This window comes from Physcomitrium patens, chromosome 11, assembly GCF_059467195.1.
Source record: "Physcomitrium patens ecotype Gransden chromosome 11, ASM5946719v1, whole genome shotgun sequence".
Lineage (NCBI taxonomy): Eukaryota > Viridiplantae > Streptophyta > Bryopsida > Funariales > Funariaceae > Physcomitrium > Physcomitrium patens.
This window is the reverse complement of record NC_143420.1, coordinates 2,243,539-2,262,031: the sequence shown is the minus strand read 5'-3', so window position 1 is coordinate 2,262,031 and position 18,493 is coordinate 2,243,539. Positions and strand designations below refer to the sequence as shown.

The window sequence follows — 18,493 nt, the reverse complement described above, 5'->3', positions numbered from 1 at the left end:
ACATTTAGAGAATAGAAATCCTCTTTAAGAAAATGGTAGTTTATTTGGTTTTTTCGTATTGAACTTAGCAGCACATGAGTTTGGTTATAATTTTAAGAATGAAAGCACTGATATGAATGTAATATTTGTTCAATATTCTGAAGGGGTATATATATTATTTAGATGGGTCCAAAGTATATTATTTTGGACCCATCTAAATGCACCTAGAGGATGATATGATACTAGCTTGATGTATCATATTTATCACATTCATCGTACACAATCTAAGGGAACAATTGCAGAAGTTCAGAAAAATCTCATATTATAAGACGAGAAAATTTGGAATAAAAATACAGAGTTTGCCAAGAATAATTGCAATCTATTCTGGAAGTTGCAGTACTCATGCACCGAATTCTCTCAACAAGCCAACGATGTCTGTTCCTTCCTGGATGCAGAAATCTAAATAGTACAAAACTCCAGGTTGGCTAAGCCATCATAACACGGGCATCTCCCAACGCAAACGTTGATCTCATGTTGAAGAACTTATTGACTGGATTTAAGCCGCCACGGTGGCTTCCTGGGGTCTCTTGCTAGTCTTGATACCTTTGATAGCTGAAAAAACATACACAACAATACCAGGGATGCAATTTCAGTCGAGTTACTTCATCCATGTATTGTCAAACGGAAGTACGGAATGAAGTGCACACGAACAGAATCATAATTCAGGCTGAACTTGCAATTGTATCTTACCTTCAGCGTAGTCCTTGGCTCCAAAGACCGCAGATCCTGCCACCAAGGCGTTGGCTCCAGCCTCAATAACCTGAAATGGAAAACCATGACGTTAGCAGAAAGGGAAGATATCGCCCTTTTCTGTAGAACTGCTGAAATTGAACCCACTGTATTAACAAATACACTAGAAAATGGGCTTAGAAGTTGAACCAGCACTAAATACAGACTAGAGAATGTATACCTTGTAAGCATTCTTGGGGGTGACGCCACCGTCTACTTCAATCCATGGGTTCACACCCTGGGTCACAGGGACAGACAAAAACCATCTGAGCGTATGGAATAACAATTGGGCACATAACCATTTAAGAAGTAAAAGCTCCTGTGAAATATCGTCAACCAATCCAACCTACTTACCTTCTCTGCACACATTTTCCGGAGGTCAGCGATCTTCTTGACCTGAGATTCGATAAAGCTCTGCCCACCGAATCCAGGGTTGACAGACATAATCAAAATCAGATCCACACCTGCGCATTTGAGTTCGATTTTATCAGAACTAGAGTAGTATTTCTTAAATGAGTTCCGACGAGTGAGGCCAAAACCCCGCAATCGAATGCATCCGTTTGAAGGAACTACTAGGCTTCCAAACTGTATCCAGGTAGGTTCAGTGGATTAAAAGTAACAGAGATTCTACCGATTAAGCTATGGAAATTTCAATCATCAGACACTGGACGAAAAAAGCGCAGTCTACGTTTGAAACTGGTCGTTCATTGAGACACGATAATGCCTTATACTTGATACAAGGGAATTATTGAAGTTGCTTACAGTCGAGAACGTATTCAATTTGAGACAGAGGTGTTCCAGGGTTGAGCACCACTCCAGCCTTAGCTCCCAAACTTTTAATCTGCACGTACAAATTTTCATTCATGGGGAGCAGTACAACACAACCACAAGATAAACAATAGAATGTTAGTGATTTGCACCGTCTTCACTTCAATGAATGGGTGGGGAGTATCGCAACAAAAGGCCTTCCTACCTGGTTGATGGTACGGTGTAAGTGAATTGTTGAAGCATTTTCACAATGAACGGAAACAATATCAGCACCAGCCTTGATGAAGTCTGGGACACGCTGTTCTGGTTCAACAATCATCTAAAAAAAAAACAAGAAGCGTCAATGAAACTCTCGTCTGGTACTCCAAAGCGATCGTTATCATGTAAGTTAATTAAGAGATGAAATAAAGAGAGAAAGAAAGAAAGAAAAGAAAAGAAAAGATATAGACTACACCGGCCAAACACTTAAATACAAGAAAGGGCGATATTCTTTTCCAATTAATACCCTAATTCTGCTATTCCCATTACATTGGTTCATTCCATAATTTATTTTGCTATCCAAGACTGAGACCAATCCTCCGTGTTAATGGTTAGAAATTTAATCCGTAAACTAGATTTCTGTAGACAAAAATGACACTTGCTTCATGGTGAGGTGTCTGAACAAAAACCGAGATTACTAACCAGGTGGACGTCAAGAGGTAAATCAGTTACTGGACGAATGGCATCCACAACAAGAGGACCGATTGTGATGTTGGGCACAAAGCGGCCGTCCATCACGTCGACGTGAATCCAATCACATCCGGCGTTTTCAACAGCTTTGATCTATCAAAACACAAGGACACATTAATCAATGATAACAACGGTCCGGGCAGAATTGAAAACAAAGAAATGTAACTCAATCTAAGGCCTGGGCAGATAGAGCTAGGGTTTGTATTATCTTCCTGAAGTAGGATCTCGTGATCGAGAAGCAAAGAAAATCTAGAGGAAGAGATTGGGAATCCTTGAATACAAAGGGATTGTAGTTTTCGTCCCAAGTTCCAGCTTCTAACTTAATTTATGTTTCCATCATAACAACACTGTAGAGGAGTAAATTCTTAATGGCAATTTATCAAGGTAAACATCTCCTAGACATCAACAGATCTTTATTCCCAGGATGCAAACATCTGCTGTTGGTTGGAGAAATATGAAGGACATGAGCTCAAACTATTCGCGGAGTCTACCAAAGTACCTGGTCTCCCAGGATGGCGAAGTTGGCTGATAGAATCGAGGGCGAGACGATGATGTCACTCTTGGAGAATTTATCGACGCGGTGAGTTGCCTCAACTACTGGCATCGCCACCTTTCCACTTCATGCATCGAAAATAAAAAGTTAATCGGCATTTTGGTCTGGGCCCCGTTTGCCAACTGAACCGGAATGGACCTCGTAAAACTTAGGAACTCTTTCAATGATCAATACAAAATACCAACTGCAGCAAGAATCAGAGCTTCGTTTTCAGGGGAGCATTAGGGTCAAGCCGGAGCGAATTCTGAAAACATCTCCTGGGACAACTCAGCTTGAAATCAGGCTCACAAAATATCCACACGATACACACGAAGTTTTCTCAAAGTCCACGAAGCCATGACAACGGTGCACACTGATTACAATAAAAACACGCACCTTGAGGTGCCGGAGACTTTGACAGAGCGCGTCTTCTCGCTCCAGAAGCTGCTCTGCACGTCAGCGGACTTTACCACACGCCCTCCTAGAGCGGCCGCAGACATCGCCATTGTCGCCATCTCTCCTTGCTTCCTCAACAGCCTACCCAACTTCGCAATTCAATTCCTTGCACACACTGGGCACACTCACCAAGGTCGAGACGGAGGTTGCTAAGGGAGAATAGAGCTGAGCCAGGTAATTGAAAAATTGAGGAAGACTCGCAAATCTGTGTGTGGTTCGCTGGACTTGGAATGACATGGGAAGAGTGGATGAGCGTGGCTGGACAAGATAAGGGAGGGACGAGCGCATTGCTGGGAACGCATCCAAAGGGCCGCCAGAAGCCAAATTCGAAACAGGTGGCTCAGGATTTGCCAACCTTGGACGAGCAACGTCCGTCCAGATGGTCGACGATTTCGGCCCAATTTTGTCTGAATTGGGTTCTTGGCAGTTATCTGAATCCACATCGTGCGCCGGATCTAATGGTTCTGGATTCTCGTTCATCTTTCTGGAACGAATTTGCTGAATGTGCTTGGAATTTCCCCTCGTACTGGTGGTTTCTTAGCTATTTTCGATGCAAGCCCATCATTCGATGATATCATATCTTCAGTGATGTGTAGGCACATCAGGTTTTACTAGCCCAAACTGAACACCGTTTAAGCATGCTTGCCTCCACCCATACTTTTACCGGCTTGATATTGAATGGTACAATGGTATGAAAAGGAGCGTTCTGAATGCATGCAGCAGCTATGGTGCGATGTAGTTGTGGTATAATGGATTAGTGCGTCTGCCACAGCACTCATAGACAAGAAATTTTCGCAAACATGATTAGAATGCTGCATTATTGCACTGGAGAATATTGACGTGGAGTTGGTCGTCTACATTGGATCTTATTGGTAATACTAGTAAGACAGAGTCGTAGTTTATTTTGTATGGACAATCAATGCAGATGACAAGAACAAGTTCACTTGGCTGCAAAGTGGCCAAAGCAGCGTACCGGGACAGACTCCATTTTAAGGGGGAAAAGACGTTTCGCCAAGAGAATGACCTTTACTAGCAGTAGGATAAAACGATACATTTTCGAGGGCATCAGTCCGACTGCCAAGTAAAGCAGGGAAAAACCTCAAGCTCCAAGGAATTCTAATCAAACAGACTGAAACCCATGTCATCATCAGACTCTTCCTTCTCTTCGGGCTTCTCTTCCTCTTTCGCAGCAGCTGCTGGTGCTGCAGATTCAGCAGCGACAGGAGCAGTGGCAGCTGCGAACTTCGAGGGGTCCTTGAGGTACTCCTTGGTCTTCTCGGCGAGGGGGAAAGAATACTCGGTCTCCACGGCAATAGCCAACAAGTTCTTGTACGCGTTGACAAAGGAGTGAGGAACAGCAGCCAGGGTTGGGTAGTTAAGGGCCAGAGACACCGCGGCCACGGTGGACACACCTGCAGCGAACTTGTCCAAAAGATCATCCTCGGTCAGGTCCAGCACCTCCGGCGCGAACAAGGATCCATTGTCGTAGATGTTGACAACAACGAGACCGTAGGAGAATGGCCGGATGCCAAGCTTTGCAAGAAGAGCAGCCTCGGATGATCCGACCTTGTCACCCTTGTGGACGAGCTCTACAGGAGCAATAATTTCGACAGTACCCTTGTTAATCTTCGTGGGGATGTTGAGGACCTGATAATCAACACGCATCAGGTGTCAGAAACGGAAAGTGGACAAAATATCAGATGTCACTGTGAAAACATGATATCTGCCATCAAGTGCGTAATTTAAATCTCACCTGGAAGAAAGAAGTCTGAGAGGGATCCAGACCAGTGTTGCCAGGAGGTACAATCACATCAATGGGGGCAACAAGACCCACACGCGCAGGAGCTCCGACCTTGTACTTTCCAATCTCTTCACGGACTTCCTTTAAGTCGCCCTTGGTAAAGATAAGGCCAACATTGCCCTGTTGAAAATGAGGGCAAACATTGGTAAGAACAACTTGTTCCAATTCAAGCCTCTAATGGCTTGAAAAGAGGCTTTCAACAAATTCCACTTCAACATGTTAACTATTCCAGAATGTGTTTTTTAGCTTCGAAACACCTTCGTCATTGACATCTCGTTTTACGATCGCAAGTAGATGAAAGTGATCAGCAAGTTTGAAGCAATAATGTGCCATCATTGTGACCGTCAAACCAATAGAGAAACAGTAGTTCATCACCTCACTGCATCAGTGGGTGCTATACATTACAGTCACAGCCAACTGGACGACATCCAAAGGGATGTTTCAGCAAGAAGAAGAGAATACATCGAATACTGCACCCATCAGAACTGAGGAAGCAGAATAACCTAGAAAAAAATTGAGATGATGCTTTCTGACAAAATTAAAAACAAACAAACAATCAAAACAAAACAAAACAAATGGACAAGAATGCCGAAAGAGCGTGTCTAAAGGACACTGAGGCGAGTTCATGAGTGATCGGCAAGTTTGAAGCAATAAGGTACCATCATTGCGGTTGTCAAACGAATAGGGAAATAATTGATCATCATTTCACTCTACGACCTATGCCATGAGTAATTAAAACCAGTAGGACCCAAAAAACACTAAGCAGACCGAACTATCACTAAGAACGCTGTGCCACCAAGAGTGGTCATAAAAGACTCACCACAAGGGCAGGGAGAAGCTCCTCATAATCCTTGTTTCCAGTTTTCTCGGCATGGATACGAATGGAGCGCTTCATCATGGTGTTCTTCCCCATGAGCACAATAGAATCTGGCCTCAAACCCTTGCGAATGCTCTGCAGCTGCTTGGACCCAACATTGTCAGCAGCACAGATCAACACCTGCGTGTATTCCTCCAGAAGCTGGATGAGCTTCTTGTCATACAAAACCTTCTTCTCAGCCTTAGTGCCCTTGAAACCCATGTCGACCAACTTGAAGATAGCAAAAAGCTATTATCCCTCTAGAGTTTGCACAAATCAACCCACGTCTGCAAAAAAAAAAAAAGCAAGAATACTGGGCACAGGGGGGCCAAGCCGTGATTAACCACGGACAAGGTGGGCAGAAGGGTGCCCTTTAACCCTAGAATTTGTGCGTCGAAGCAAGAGAAGGAACAGCAACAAGCTGTGGCAAAGTAGAGATGAAGGACTTTGTCCGTCTTCACAACGCTTTATGAGCTTAGACGTTTGGGGTTTGTGCGCGGCAATGGGCTTCCCTCAAGTTCAATGCGGAACCGTCCTACGTAAATCATCCAGTTAAACATTCATCCAAATCTGAGACCCGGGCACCGGTCTCCGGTGGGTGGAGGGGATTAACTGGGTCACTCTGGCATAGCCTAGTCGACCAAGTTAATGAAAGAGAACCCGACCTCTTATCAGTTTTAATTAGGGTTAATAATTTCACCTGCCAACTAATCTCTTCGAATATATGTGAAGTTTTGTTCTTCATTGGATACTTCATGTGTACATTGTTCGCTTTTTCAGCTGTAGTTTATTCATTTCTTGTCATGTCTCACCGATGATAGCATGCAAAACATCTGAGGGCTGTGTTTCTGTTCAATTAAACAAAAATCATTTGTTACAATTTTTTAACATTTGTATTGTATGCAGTTTCAATAGTTTGAATTGATTAATTAACTCTTTCAACATCACACATCTCTGATATCTTGAAATTAAATCCTTTTGCAGTGTAATCTTTTTTTTTTCTAACAAGTTTTTTTTCAGAAATTTTAGCTTACTTTTGGATTAAAATGTTGTAATTGTTTACTTTTCGTAGTTGTGTTTCATGAAAGGAAATGGTGAATGATTTTATTTGACAGTACTTATCACAACTTTTCTTGACAGAAGCCTCACTAGTTCAGAATGACAACCCCGAATGGTATGGAAGTGTGTAGCAATTATGAAATGGTTACAAGTAGTGTATATTATTAGGGTATTGCTAACGTTATCACGGTTTTTGCTATCGCCACCACAATCCACCATCCATTCAACTTATTTTATTGTAGTTTTTTTTCTTCTGCTCAAAGATTTGTTAATGCTTCTATTTTTAAGTATTTCTTAAAATTATACAGAAACTAAGTTAACCTAGTTTTATAGTGTAGTAATTTTTTCTTACTGCTGAAAATTTCAGTCTAAAACACTTATTATAGTTTTTAATGTACTAACAATATTACACATACATACATACAACTAAAAATTACTTTTTTATTTCACATTGAGAAAAGGTGACATGTGATGGATGGGGGATTGTGGTGATAATGGCAAAACGATTTAGTCATACCAAATTAATAACTCAAGAAGAAAAAGAGGCCGTAACCTGATGCTGGTAGAACTCTCAAAAAGTGGATTCGAATGCAAATCGTTCTTTCATCAATCAACATAAGAACGAAATTTCCACCATAAAAAAAACTCAAGCACAGGTTTGCAGCCGAAAAACAACTGGAGAGTAAGAGAAGTGATTTCCTTCCAAATAAGAACACTCGAGTCACGGCGAAACTCGAACTACATTTAAGCAGAAGCCTTGAGAGCTTGGGTTCGCTTCTTAGCCTCCTCCACGATTGAAAGCTTGATACCCTTGCCACGGGGTAGAGTGATCCAGGGCTTGGTGCCCTGCCCAACAGTGAACACATTTCCCATTCGGGTGGCAAACTGCTGCCCAGTAGAATCTGTGACGTGAATAATGTCAAAACTTCCTTTGTGCTTCTCACGGTGTTGAATCACACCAATACGCCCTCTGTTACGCCCTCCAGTTACCATGACGATGTTACCAATATCGAATTTGATGAACTCGACAACCTTTCCAGTCTCGAGGTTGATCTTGACGGTGTCATTGGCCTTAATGAGAGGGTCGGGATACCTGGCACACAAAACGTCATGTCAACAAGGGAAGATAGAAAACCAACCCAAACGAGTCGGACGCATAATCTATATATGCCAGGCAGGCATAGAGACGACCTGCAAATGACGAAGTGGAGAAGTACACACACAAACGGAAACGAAAAAAAAAACACAACAATTCAGTACCTGATTGTCCGGCCGTCGAAAGTGGTAATGTAGGGAACGCCCTTATCCCCAAACTGAGCAGACCTCACCTTGCACAACTTGTACTGAAAAGAAATCCAATTATAAATAAATTTAGAAACAGATAAATACAAACGCTTGTGGGTTGATAACCAAACAAAACAACTAATACTCTTGCCAGAATAACTCGACATGGTCCCAAACCTAAGAGTTCAGATAATCCATGACTCACTAATATAGCTACACGCCCCTTAACTCGCCACAGATGACCATTCAAAAGGCGCTTACCTTCGCCTCCTCCGCACTGATGTTGTGCAGGGTGAAACGACCTTTGTTGTCATACAACAAACGGAAGTTCTCGTTTGTCTTGGCAATGGATATCACATCTGACAAAAGGGTAAAACAAAAGAAAATCACTCACAAGAAAGTAGAACGAGCGTTGATAGGTCACTACAACAATAAGCCTCTTGTTAAATACACTTGACAGAAAAGACTGAAAAATAAATTATAGTTTGATTGTGCCATTGACAAAAACCTCAATTCTAAACTAAAAACTCGAGCAAGTACATGCATCAAAAACACAACAAGTTACTCACCCATAAACCCTGCTGGATAACACTTATCAGTGCGGACCTTGCCGTCGATGGAAATAAGGCGTTGCATGACAATAGCAACCACTTCACGGTAGGTCAATGCATACTTGAGCCTGTTCCTTAGCATCACTACAAGAGGTAAACATTCCCTCTCCTTGTGTGGTCCTGGAGATGGCTTGGGGGCCTGATATAAACAACAGGCAATTCAAAATATAGGTGTTGCTACGAAAACTAGATCCAGCAGTCGAGTACTTGATATGGTTGCCTGCATCTTACATCTGGCTCGTAAACCAAACTCCAAGGTAATCTACACCTAGAATCATGATATAATTCCTGGATCAATGTGGTGACGGTATTCTCCCTTTGAAGGGTGTCACATTCAAACCAATACATCATCTAATTCCCATGCCAATGAAAACCATAATTCTGGTGAGGTTTCTGATGCACCCATTTTAACAGTCAGAAAAGTGGGAAACAACAAGACGAAGAGATTGGTCATAATGCAAAACTTACGAATGCACCACCCAACTTGTCGAGCATCCAATGCCTAGGGGCATTCAGTCGCTTCAAATGCTTCTTTAGACCCCGAGCCTGCCAAAGAAGTGTGACATCATAGTTAAGTGCCGAAGGTCGGAAGCAAAGAAAATCCAATTGACAAACCGACACACCTCCAGAGGGTCTGTCTTCGCCTCGAAACCTAGAGAAGGTGCAAAAATGAACCCACGGCTCTTACGACAACTGCGCATGCGTCATTTCATCCGCTTGATCCAAACTGATCGTGACATCACACCTACGAATCCATCTTCCTCGGTGCGTCGACGCACCGAAATCGACACAAAAAAACCATCAGCGGATAACCCTTCCCGTCGAAACCTCTAACAGCACCGCCTCCGTCCCATAATCAACACAAATCCGCACCAATTCTACAGCCTCGTGAGCACGGAATCAGGACCAACGACAAAGCCCTAAAATACAAAAATTCTTGTTTCTTCAAATTTCGACGCCGTAATCGGTAAAGAAAGAAGCTGGAAATGACAGAGAGTGAAAAGATGGCTTGTACCATGGTGGCGAAGCGGAGCTGGAACTCGCACGAAGGCGAGAGATGGCGGTCCTACTATGGGGACGGAGCGCAGACAGCGGTGCAGCCAAAAGACTGGGCTCAGCGCTCGGCTAGGGTTTTGTGAACAACGATTCAAGGTCCACGGTATTCGGTTGCCGTGAACTGGGACGTGTTAAACCGCGAAGACCTAATTTGCTGCTGGACCCATTCACACCAGGTTCTCGGAATACGATCGTTTGAAGGCATAAAATATGTGTACGTGTATAAATATGCTGGATCTGTGTATATGGGGTAAATTCACTCACCATTCTATGAATCATTTTAACTACTACTCTAAAAGACTTCATCTTTTTCAACATTTTTCATTTCGCATCTCATAAATCTGAAATTTTATGCAGTTAAATCGTTGACGTAAATTTATTGTGGATATTTAAAAAAAAAAAAAAAAAAAAAAAAAAACATATATTTTTGGGTTTTGATTACTATGGCTTGGACACTCCTCTTGGTCAATGTAAATCTATTATTTTTTAAAATGAAATAAAATAAATCATGCTTATTGAAAAACTGACAAAAATGGCCCAAAGTTCTTGTTGGGTATTAAAAAATATTAAAAATATCAAATTTATTGAGTATACAGTTTTAATTTGTGAATAAGTTGTAGAATTCTAGAGCATCCATCAAAGGTGACTTTATACACATGCTACATACATGTCCCTTAAAACAATAAATAATGAATAATAAAAAATAATAATGAATGTTATTTTATGTTTATTGTTAAAATTTGAATACATACGTATAGAAATACAATGTTCATGTAAATTTCAAGTGTTATTACTGTTGTTAATCTTTTTATCATTTATATGTATACAAATTACTTTATTTGATAAAAACATTAAATATCGTCTACATTTGCAAAAAATACAAATACAAATACAATATTTTACTTTTTGAAAACTCATCCAGATTTTGTACTCTCTCTAAGTAGAGTTATTTCTAATACTGTCTTTTATATATTTTTTGAAACCTCAGCAAAACAGCTTATTCATAAATTAAAACTGTATTCATAAATTAATATGAAATGTTGAAAATTTAAATATGCCTCTGGTTTTTGTTGACTTAGCAGTGCACATTTTGATTAATCTAATACCATTTCATTATTAATTGTACACCCAACCGGCAATTGAGAAAAGAAGTAATCTGAAATTATTATTTGAGTGTGTTATATACACAGACATGTGTACATTTTATTTATTTAATTAAATTAAATTTCATTTCATTGTTGGGTGCATCTTCATCAAATAATGGTAAAGACCCTTTAAAAGTCGTATTTCACTAATATTGCATTCAATAAAAAACTTTTAGGATGGGTTATTAAACTTAGTTTTTTACAACATCAACCCAAAAATAATGATATCTAGATTCATTTCTCTACTATTGGATCTGCTAGAAATAGAAACCAACCACATTCATCATGATTACCATCAGTGAATCTGTTTGATGAATGCATGGGTCTATTTACCTAAAAAAATTCTATAAATTTTGAATTTAAACAACCATTTGATTTATAAAATATAGGTTCAAGTTTTTAGTACCATATGGTACATTTAAAAATATTCAAGACAAGAAACATCAGAACTTATCAGACTTCAGAAAAAGAAATTCATTACATATACACATGCCATTTCATGTTTTCTACAATTTACTCTACACTTATTAATTTAATAACCAGGCAAAAAATCTAAATTATTTATATGCATAAACAAACACTTACTCGAAAACAATACAAGCTTAATTCATGTTCAACACTGTTTACAACCAGAGAACAATCCCAATTATCATCTTCCGGTGGCATATTTAAATTTTCAACAGTTCATATTAAGACCAACATGTGATCAAATTTTTTGAGTTGTTTGTATCGTACAACAAAAGCACCATCAACTGAGATTTCAATCCTCTATCAGTCATCTGGAAATCTGAGGCGGCCTCCACATTCAAAAAAAAATTCAGTTGCTGGAATAGAAAAATACCGCCCACTAATCCATGAAAAAAGACCTCATAAACTGGTGTAGGTCCACGACCAATAAATGAGAAGCTTAATCAGGGCTTAATATACATGTACCGAGAGGCAGCTGTCCGATGAATTTGTAGCTCAAAGAAATCCTAAACCTGACACATCATCATTGTATACACAATGGGAGCGTAAGAGTTTTCTTCATTGGAAGAAGTCTAACATATTCTAGGTCGCTTCCTGCCTCATCAGCAAAGATTGTCCTGCGCGGCCCAGTTTCCTGTAAGCATAAGACAAGAAACAAACTCCTGGTCAGGACTGGATTATATCAACCAAACACTAAAGACTTTAATGACGCCAACGTTCTATGGGTTAGGTTTCAGTGCGACAATCACCCTTGAGTCAGCTAAAACAGTTTCAATTACATTTTCATGCTCTCTGATCTTGTGTAGATGAAACCATTTACACAGACTAATTCAGTACGATGAGAGTGGATTTGGACTTACAATGAGACGACAAACTCGCTTGCTATCGCGACCCAGTTTCAGAATCTGAGCGATGGCCCAATCCTCTAGTTTGGCCGCACATTCCAGTACTCCTTTAATCTGTAGCAACGCACAGAACAGTTTTAGTTAACACGAACATTGGGTCATTAGAGGAGATTAGTACAAGGAACGGTTCACAGCGAATTATGCATGGACATGGAGATGTGAACACACACCTTCTCAGAAGCAGGCTCACATGAGTCGGAGATTCCTCTCATTCCTAAAGTCTGCTGACTGTCTTCTACCAGAGTGCGCATGCCTCGCATCTCCTGAATCAATCTGGTGATAATGTTCTCCGCCAGTTTCATTTGGGAACTTATAAATTCCCTCGCAACTATCGACCGATCACGTGTAGAGATGCACTTCGGGCATTTACACATCCCCCGGCAATTCAATGGCTCTCCACCAGTCTTAAGTATACTTTTCAGTCGTTCGGAAGGTTTGGTAGTCTCAGTTGAAGCGTTGGGACCGGCGGTTTGAGCATCTACCTCGATAGGTTATGAACTTTCAGTAAAGAGCAAGTCATTGACATAATCTTTAGGAATACAACAAACTTCGGAGACTTGGCTAGTTACATAGGGCTCCTTGTGTTCAGTGAGTACGAGAGTCGAGGGGGAGTTCAGAAGGAAACGGGCATATAAAGAAACTAGTTTAAGAAGTAACTTACTTGATTTCATTTGTTTGATCTTAAATTTGAAGGAAGGTTTCCTAGCTGATTCAGGCCGACTAGCTTTGAGAAGTTTGAACTGGGACTTGGGAGAAAAGGTCTGTGACGGCAAAAAAAAATCCAGGCGCTTTAGGTAGGAAGAACAGCGTGGTGGATTGGGACTCCAAACCACACACTGCAGGCAAAGTCTCTGCAGATTGCACTTGCACCTGCTAATTCCCGAAATAGCTTTCTCTGATTGATAACCCCAACATCCCTGAAAGATAGAACAAGAATACTCACCTTGCGGTTTCGTTTAGTGAATCCATCCGTTAAGTTGCTATACAGATCTGCCTCAAATGTCGATACATCAGCAAGCTCATGTTTTGCATCCCCTTCGACGCTTTCCCTAGAATCTTCATTGTAGCAAAGAGAGTTTGGTGATGATCCTGAAATTTCTGCATCACCTGTTGGAATGAGGTTGAGGTTCTCACTACACGTCTGTTCCTCATTATTAAGACGGAGATCTCCCATGACACGTGGGGTATCTATTTCCCCAGGATTACCAACTAATGTTAACCCATGCGAAAGACGACGCGCTTCGGAGATGTTAAGGTCTTCGATTGACATGCCACTACTTAGTGTTGTACGGGACAAAGTGGCTTCCTCCGCAAGGTTAACAGAGCTTGAAACATTGTCCGTTGAACACCACAAAGCATCCGTAGATGATGGTGAATCTTTATCTCCCCTGAGCGAAAGGGAAGGTCTGAGGCTAGGGATAGCCATCGTCCCCAAATGGCTACCACCCATGCTGTTTGGACTTGAGAGGATCACCGGCTCTGCAAGACTAGTTCTCTTTCTCTTCGAGCTATTTAAGCCACAATTCACGGAGGCCGACAAATGATTTGGCAACAAATCGTCTGATACCACCAGAGTGTCTAGAAGGGCATCGATTCTCTCTTCTGCAAGTTCTAATTCCGTTGGAGAAACTAATGATACTATGCTTTCTTCAGCAATTCCACGGTTCTCATCTACAGGTCCCTGACGTAGTGACATAGTCCCAAGGCTGTCAAGGGTCTCCCTACAGGAGCTAATTGACCCTAGACAAGCGCTGGATTCTTCATCACAGGTCCCTGAAGGAGTAAGTTGTGTTGTTTCAGAATTGAGCATCTGAACGATCGGTACACACAACTTAGCAGGGTCTAAATTTTTAAGATCCCTTCCAGCAAGTGAATTACCAGGATTCCTTGATTGAAGAGTTGCTTCATCGTCAGAGAGAAAATGATTGACATCCTCGTGGTGAAACTGTTCCATGCGTACCTGGGTATCGTCACTCCCATTGTCAGCAGCGACTTGCGAGGACTGATCGTCAAGCAGGATGATCAGATTCGAGGAATGATAACCTGCTGCAGGAGTGACGATCTCCTCAATACAAGGATCTGGATGCAAATATTTTTCCGTCCCTTCAACTGATGACTTCTCCAGCGTCAAATCAAGCGAGTGGACGAAATCGCTGCTCTCGGACTGATGATCGAGGACAGAACTTGGTGAGAGCAATGCCCCACTTTCAGATCGCAGCGCCGACTTGTCATCCATCCCGTCCACGCTCACACTCAACCGTGCCATACGATTCCCCACAGCTGAGTGGGAGGAAACTATTTCTGGTACCTCACTATCAATAAGTTGACACTCCCGACGCTCGCACATATCTTTGCAAACACGGACGGTAGTTGATGATTGATTGTCCCTACTCCCGGAACCATTTTGTGACGCTCCAGTCCCCGCCTCTGCGATTCGCCTCCTGACAGCTTTCAGATTCTTCTTGCGGCGCTGAAAGACTTCCATGTCCGTGTTGCCACTTGACGCCCTACCCTTAGTGCTGACACATCTTTTCAGATAATTCGAAAGAGTTTCGTCATCTAGTTGACTATCCAGAGGCTCGCTCGGCGCATCCTGCACCCGAGTACATGAGTGCCATTCGGATGTAATTCTTCTCCTCTTTGGGTTCCTAGATAAAGACTCAACTTTCACATGATCCACACTGATGACATCCACTGGAGGACACACTTCCGCTTTGGGAGGAGGGCCGCATTGTACGGTTTCTAAGCCTTCCACGCTTTTCCTTCGCTTCAAATCCAACACAAATTCTGCTAATGTCCTCTCACGCTTGGATACCCGTGCCTCAGATACTATCATAGATCTTAACTGGTTGCGGGTGAGCGCAAGCGCCGTTTCATTTTTAAAATCCACTTCACGAGCAAAATCTTGCACTTTTCTGACTTTGACAAGAGAACCACACCTAGCATTGATGACTTTTTGCACTTCCCCTCCAATCACGGTCGTCACATAGAAGAAATCACAATTGGAGGGATCCAATGTTGATGCTGAATCAAAAGCTTCAATCTTGACGGGAGATGCCATTTTAGAGTGACTCATAGGAATGACGGCGGTTCACAAGATACACCCCCGTGCCTAAGGAAAAGACCACCTCGAAACCTGCTGATAGAAGCTGAGACGTCAGGACGGGACAGTTAAGGAAAATGCAATGAACACAACGAAGTCTTTAGAATTCCGAAAGTCACATAATCATTCCGCGCATGCATGATCCGCCTGAACTCAACCCCCCCATGCCTGAATTGCATGCTGGAGTCGCATTATTGTAGCATGGTGCGAACTGGTCAGGGGAGGAAACAGAAGTTTTGGAAAACAATAAATAGGTAATTTGATAAATAAAACACAAATACACTCACAGATTCTGCTCACAATTGGCACACCAGTCTTCTCGTCCTTTCCACGGTTGTACACATTTCAGCACATACCAATTTAATCTACATAGACTTCATCCTCATGACATATTTCACCAAAAGATTAAAGAACGACGACTGAAAAAATTCCTCTGACGTAGGAGAGTAGATATCGAACTTGGTCATCTCGAGAAGTAATCAATTGTAAAACTACAACTGAGAAAAAGCATTTCTTCTTCATTACTCTTCGCAAAGCTCGTTCACAGTCAAAGGCAGGAGCTTCTGCACAACTGATTCTAGACCAGCGACGGATAATGTCACAGACGTTTACACCCAGACCCAAACAGGATAGGGCCTGCAACATGATCCTTCGCTGCATCCAAAATGATTTCCCTCGATTTTGAACGCTGTATACAGATAACAAGGAACATTCCTCCAGAAAAATCGGCGTCAGGGAGCACACAAAACCGACCAGCTTCAATGAACGAAGAGCATCTGGAAGTCGATGGGGGCAAAAGGTAACTGATTTCATGTAAGTGCTAGTAATGCCAACCACTAACACTTCACAATCGAAGTAAGCGAATACACGTCGGTACTTGTCAAGAAGCCAGTTTTCAGAATCAGAGTCGCACTTCCATGCACTCTACTCTGAGTAAAGATCAACAGACACAACGGAAAACATCCTCGCCCACACTAGCAAGCTGTGCTCGAAAACTCAGAGCGATTCACACAGAACTCAACTCGCATCCGCAACCATGTACCAAAGCACGACGCCGACCAGATCATCACTAGGTTCACTTTTCTAGGAAACCCACACAAACACGAAACGGTGGATTTACCTGGATCATTTGGCACAGTACACAGATCAATCCAAAGGGGAGCAACACAATGTACTGCAAAAACGCCTTCGCCCACGACAATTGCCCGCATCAGCGCCCCTCTTCGGCACTTCGCCTCTGCAATAAGAAAAAAAACCCCGTAAGCTATCACAGTTCTGTACTCGCACTGGGCAATGTTCCCTCCGTGCGACAATGGCTGCACCCAAACACTACAAATCGATTCGGGCAACGGCGGAGGTCTCCATGCACATACGAGGACAAAGCTACCGAGCTACGAGACGAGGGAAGCGCGGGAAGAGAGTCGACAATTGGCGCCAAATGCGAACTGAGGATTCGCGGGAGCAGATGCTGATATCTGGGTTATAGAGACGTTGAAATCCGGGTATCCACTGATAGTCATCCTAACGGCACGCATACCCGTTCGGAGTCGAACGAAACCAGCTGATTTCTTTTTCTTTCTTTCGACTTTTCCACTTTTCTTTTTCTCACAGCTATGTCAGCCTTTTAAGCGACATCTTGCAGGTACTATTTACTTTTTTCTTTTTCTTTCGACAGCCTTTTTCTTTGCTTTTCTTTCTTTTCCTGGCCAAAATGACCAAACTGGATGTCTTCTTCTGTTCGTCCGACAAAAAAGACACAAATAAACTTTGTTTTTTATACATCAATGGAAGTAAAGTGACGTTATTGTTGTTCTTATCAATGTTTAAATCTCAAATTAAAATTTATGGATGTCAAAATAGTGCTGTGTATTTATCTAAATAACCAAGTAAAACTATGATTGATATTATTTTTTGGGGTCACAAAAATTCAGATATTATCATTAAAAAATATTGTAATATTCAGCAAAATTTAGAAATAGAATGTTTTATCACTAAAAACTTGTTAATGGTTTAGAAAAATGCTAAATAGACACCTCTCTTTTAGTGTGTGAACACCTCCACTTGTACCAAACATCTATGCATACACATAATAAAACTCTTATTGAAACTAAAAAGTTTTATGGTAAATTAATAGTGAATAATTTATTAAATAAAACCAATAAGTTTTTTAAAGTGAATAATTTATTAAACAAAACTAATAAGTTTTTTAAAGTGAATGAAAGAACTATATGAAATATATTATGAAAATTTTTTATAGTTAATAAATTAACTAATAAACAAAAAAATGCCATTAGCCATTGCATACAAATTTCTTTGTATAAATTTAGCCTAATTTTTAATTTATTATAAATAAGAGTTTTATAATGTATATGCAAGAATATGTGGCCTTGAGATATCTATAAAATAAGTCAAAGTAAGGTATCTACCTAATAACATATATTTTTTATAATTTACTTTATTTTATATATTTTTGCATTGAATTAGTAATAATAATATTTTTTGTTACACATATGACTTTATTTTTTAATCTGTACATACATACATATATTTTATTAAGTTTATAAATTATGATCAAATATAAATATTAAATATATACTTTTAAGCATTATTAAAAGATTGTTTAAATACATATGTAATTTCTATTAGATATTATGTGATACCTATATAGATGGTTGAAATCGCATTATTAATTGACAAATTTTAGTCATTATATTAGTTGGTAGTCAATATATAGTTATTGCCACCTACTAAGCCATCATGCATCTTAACAAGATGAATGTTCACATATCAATTGGACCTCAACACCTAAGCCAATTGTTAGTGTGTTTGTACTAGAAAATCCATGTCAATAGACAACAGATATACTATAAGAATTAAAATTGGAAACTCAAAACAATTAATTCTCATTAAATCTTATTCCTTGGATCTTCAGAACTCAAAACTTGGAATTCA

At 40.8% G+C, this 18,493-nt stretch overlaps 4 protein-coding genes and 2 non-coding genes across 7 annotated transcripts; all 6 read right to left on the bottom strand.

Moving 5' to 3' along the window:
- Positions 1–275: 275 nt before the first annotated feature.
- Positions 276–3,478, bottom strand: LOC112288549 (ribulose-5-phosphate-3-epimerase, chloroplastic). The gene is made up of 9 exons (XM_024532818.3): positions 3,194–3,478; positions 2,765–2,882; positions 2,218–2,358; positions 1,742–1,855; positions 1,531–1,609; positions 1,123–1,232; positions 950–1,006; positions 730–799; positions 276–591 (listed from the first exon to the last, which is right to left on the bottom strand). The coding sequence occupies exons 1-9, from the start codon at positions 3,310–3,312 to the stop codon at positions 536–538; spliced, it is 864 nt and encodes a 287-aa protein (XP_024388586.1). The 5' UTR covers positions 3,313–3,478; the 3' UTR covers positions 276–535.
- A 762-nt stretch (positions 3,479–4,240) lies between these two features.
- Positions 4,241–6,336, bottom strand: LOC112288548 (large ribosomal subunit protein uL10). The gene is made up of 3 exons (XM_024532817.3): positions 5,875–6,336; positions 5,007–5,174; positions 4,241–4,900 (listed from the first exon to the last, which is right to left on the bottom strand). The coding sequence occupies exons 1-3, from the start codon at positions 6,130–6,132 to the stop codon at positions 4,370–4,372; spliced, it is 957 nt and encodes a 318-aa protein (XP_024388585.1). The 5' UTR covers positions 6,133–6,336; the 3' UTR covers positions 4,241–4,369.
- Positions 5,353–5,436, bottom strand: LOC112289144 (small nucleolar RNA Z102/R77). Its single transcript, XR_002971772.1, has one exon. It is a non-coding gene; the product is annotated as a small nucleolar RNA Z102/R77 (small nucleolar RNA).
- On the bottom strand, positions 5,682–5,765 carry LOC112289147 (small nucleolar RNA Z102/R77). The gene has a single exon (XR_002971775.1). It is a non-coding gene; the product is annotated as a small nucleolar RNA Z102/R77 (small nucleolar RNA).
- A 1,316-nt stretch (positions 6,337–7,652) lies between the features above and the next one.
- On the bottom strand, positions 7,653–9,959 carry LOC112288550 (small ribosomal subunit protein eS4z). The gene is made up of 6 exons (XM_024532819.3): positions 9,880–9,959; positions 9,333–9,410; positions 8,823–9,003; positions 8,515–8,612; positions 8,230–8,312; positions 7,653–8,062 (listed from the first exon to the last, which is right to left on the bottom strand). Exons 1-6 carry the CDS (start codon positions 9,880–9,882, stop codon positions 7,714–7,716), a joined length of 792 nt encoding a protein of 263 aa, XP_024388587.1. The 5' UTR covers positions 9,883–9,959; the 3' UTR covers positions 7,653–7,713.
- A 1,771-nt stretch (positions 9,960–11,730) lies between these two features.
- LOC112288264 (uncharacterized) lies at positions 11,731–16,947 on the bottom strand. Of its 2 annotated transcripts, none has more exons than XM_024532282.3 (6): positions 16,662–16,947; positions 13,382–15,574; positions 13,100–13,199; positions 12,609–12,916; positions 12,394–12,492; positions 11,731–12,167 (listed from the first exon to the last, which is right to left on the bottom strand). In XM_024532282.3, exons 2-6 carry the CDS (start codon positions 15,512–15,514, stop codon positions 12,057–12,059), a joined length of 2,751 nt encoding a protein of 916 aa, XP_024388050.1. In that variant the 5' UTR covers positions 15,515–15,574; positions 16,662–16,947; the 3' UTR covers positions 11,731–12,056. The 2 variants fall into 2 exon arrangements, with proteins under 2 accessions (XP_024388050.1, XP_024388051.1); XM_024532283.3 differs by having other exon boundaries at positions 13,382–15,577; positions 16,662–16,867.
- Positions 16,948–18,493: the final 1,546 nt, after the last annotated feature.

Excerpts from the sequence above, each read along its gene's own strand:
- LOC112288549 (XM_024532818.3), bottom strand. The coding sequence starts at position 3,312 with ATGGCGACAATGGCGATGTCTGCGGCCGCTCTAGGAGGGCGTGTGGTA. Across the intron at positions 2,883-3,193 it reads AAAGTCTCCGGCACCTCAAG|TGGAAAGGTGGCGATGCCAG; the intron begins GTGCGTGTTTTT and ends CGATGCATGAAG. Across the intron at positions 1,610-1,741 it reads TACACCGTACCATCAACCAG|ATTAAAAGTTTGGGAGCTAA; the intron begins GTAGGAAGGCCT and ends TTGTACGTGCAG.
- LOC112288548 (XM_024532817.3), bottom strand. The coding sequence starts at position 6,132 with ATGGGTTTCAAGGGCACTAAGGCTGAGAAGAAGGTTTTGTATGACAAG. Across the intron at positions 5,175-5,874 it reads AGCTTCTCCCTGCCCTTGTG|GGCAATGTTGGCCTTATCTT; the intron begins GTGAGTCTTTTA and ends CATTTTCAACAG. Across the intron at positions 4,901-5,006 it reads CTCAGACTTCTTTCTTCCAG|GTCCTCAACATCCCCACGAA; the intron begins GTGAGATTTAAA and ends GTTGATTATCAG.
- LOC112288550 (XM_024532819.3), bottom strand. Across the intron at positions 9,004-9,332 it reads ACAAGTTGGGTGGTGCATTC|GCCCCCAAGCCATCTCCAGG; the intron begins GTAAGTTTTGCA and ends TGTTTATATCAG. Across the intron at positions 8,063-8,229 it reads TTCGACGGCCGGACAATCAG|GTATCCCGACCCTCTCATTA; the intron begins GTACTGAATTGT and ends TTTGTGTGCCAG.
- LOC112288264 (XM_024532282.3), bottom strand. The coding sequence starts at position 15,514 with ATGAGTCACTCTAAAATGGCATCTCCCGTCAAGATTGAAGCTTTTGAT. Across the intron at positions 12,917-13,099 it reads GATCAAACAAATGAAATCAA|ATGCTCAAACCGCCGGTCCC; the intron begins GTAAGTTACTTC and ends CTATCGAGGTAG. Across the intron at positions 12,493-12,608 it reads GTGAGCCTGCTTCTGAGAAG|ATTAAAGGAGTACTGGAATG; the intron begins GTGTGTGTTCAC and ends GCGTTGCTACAG.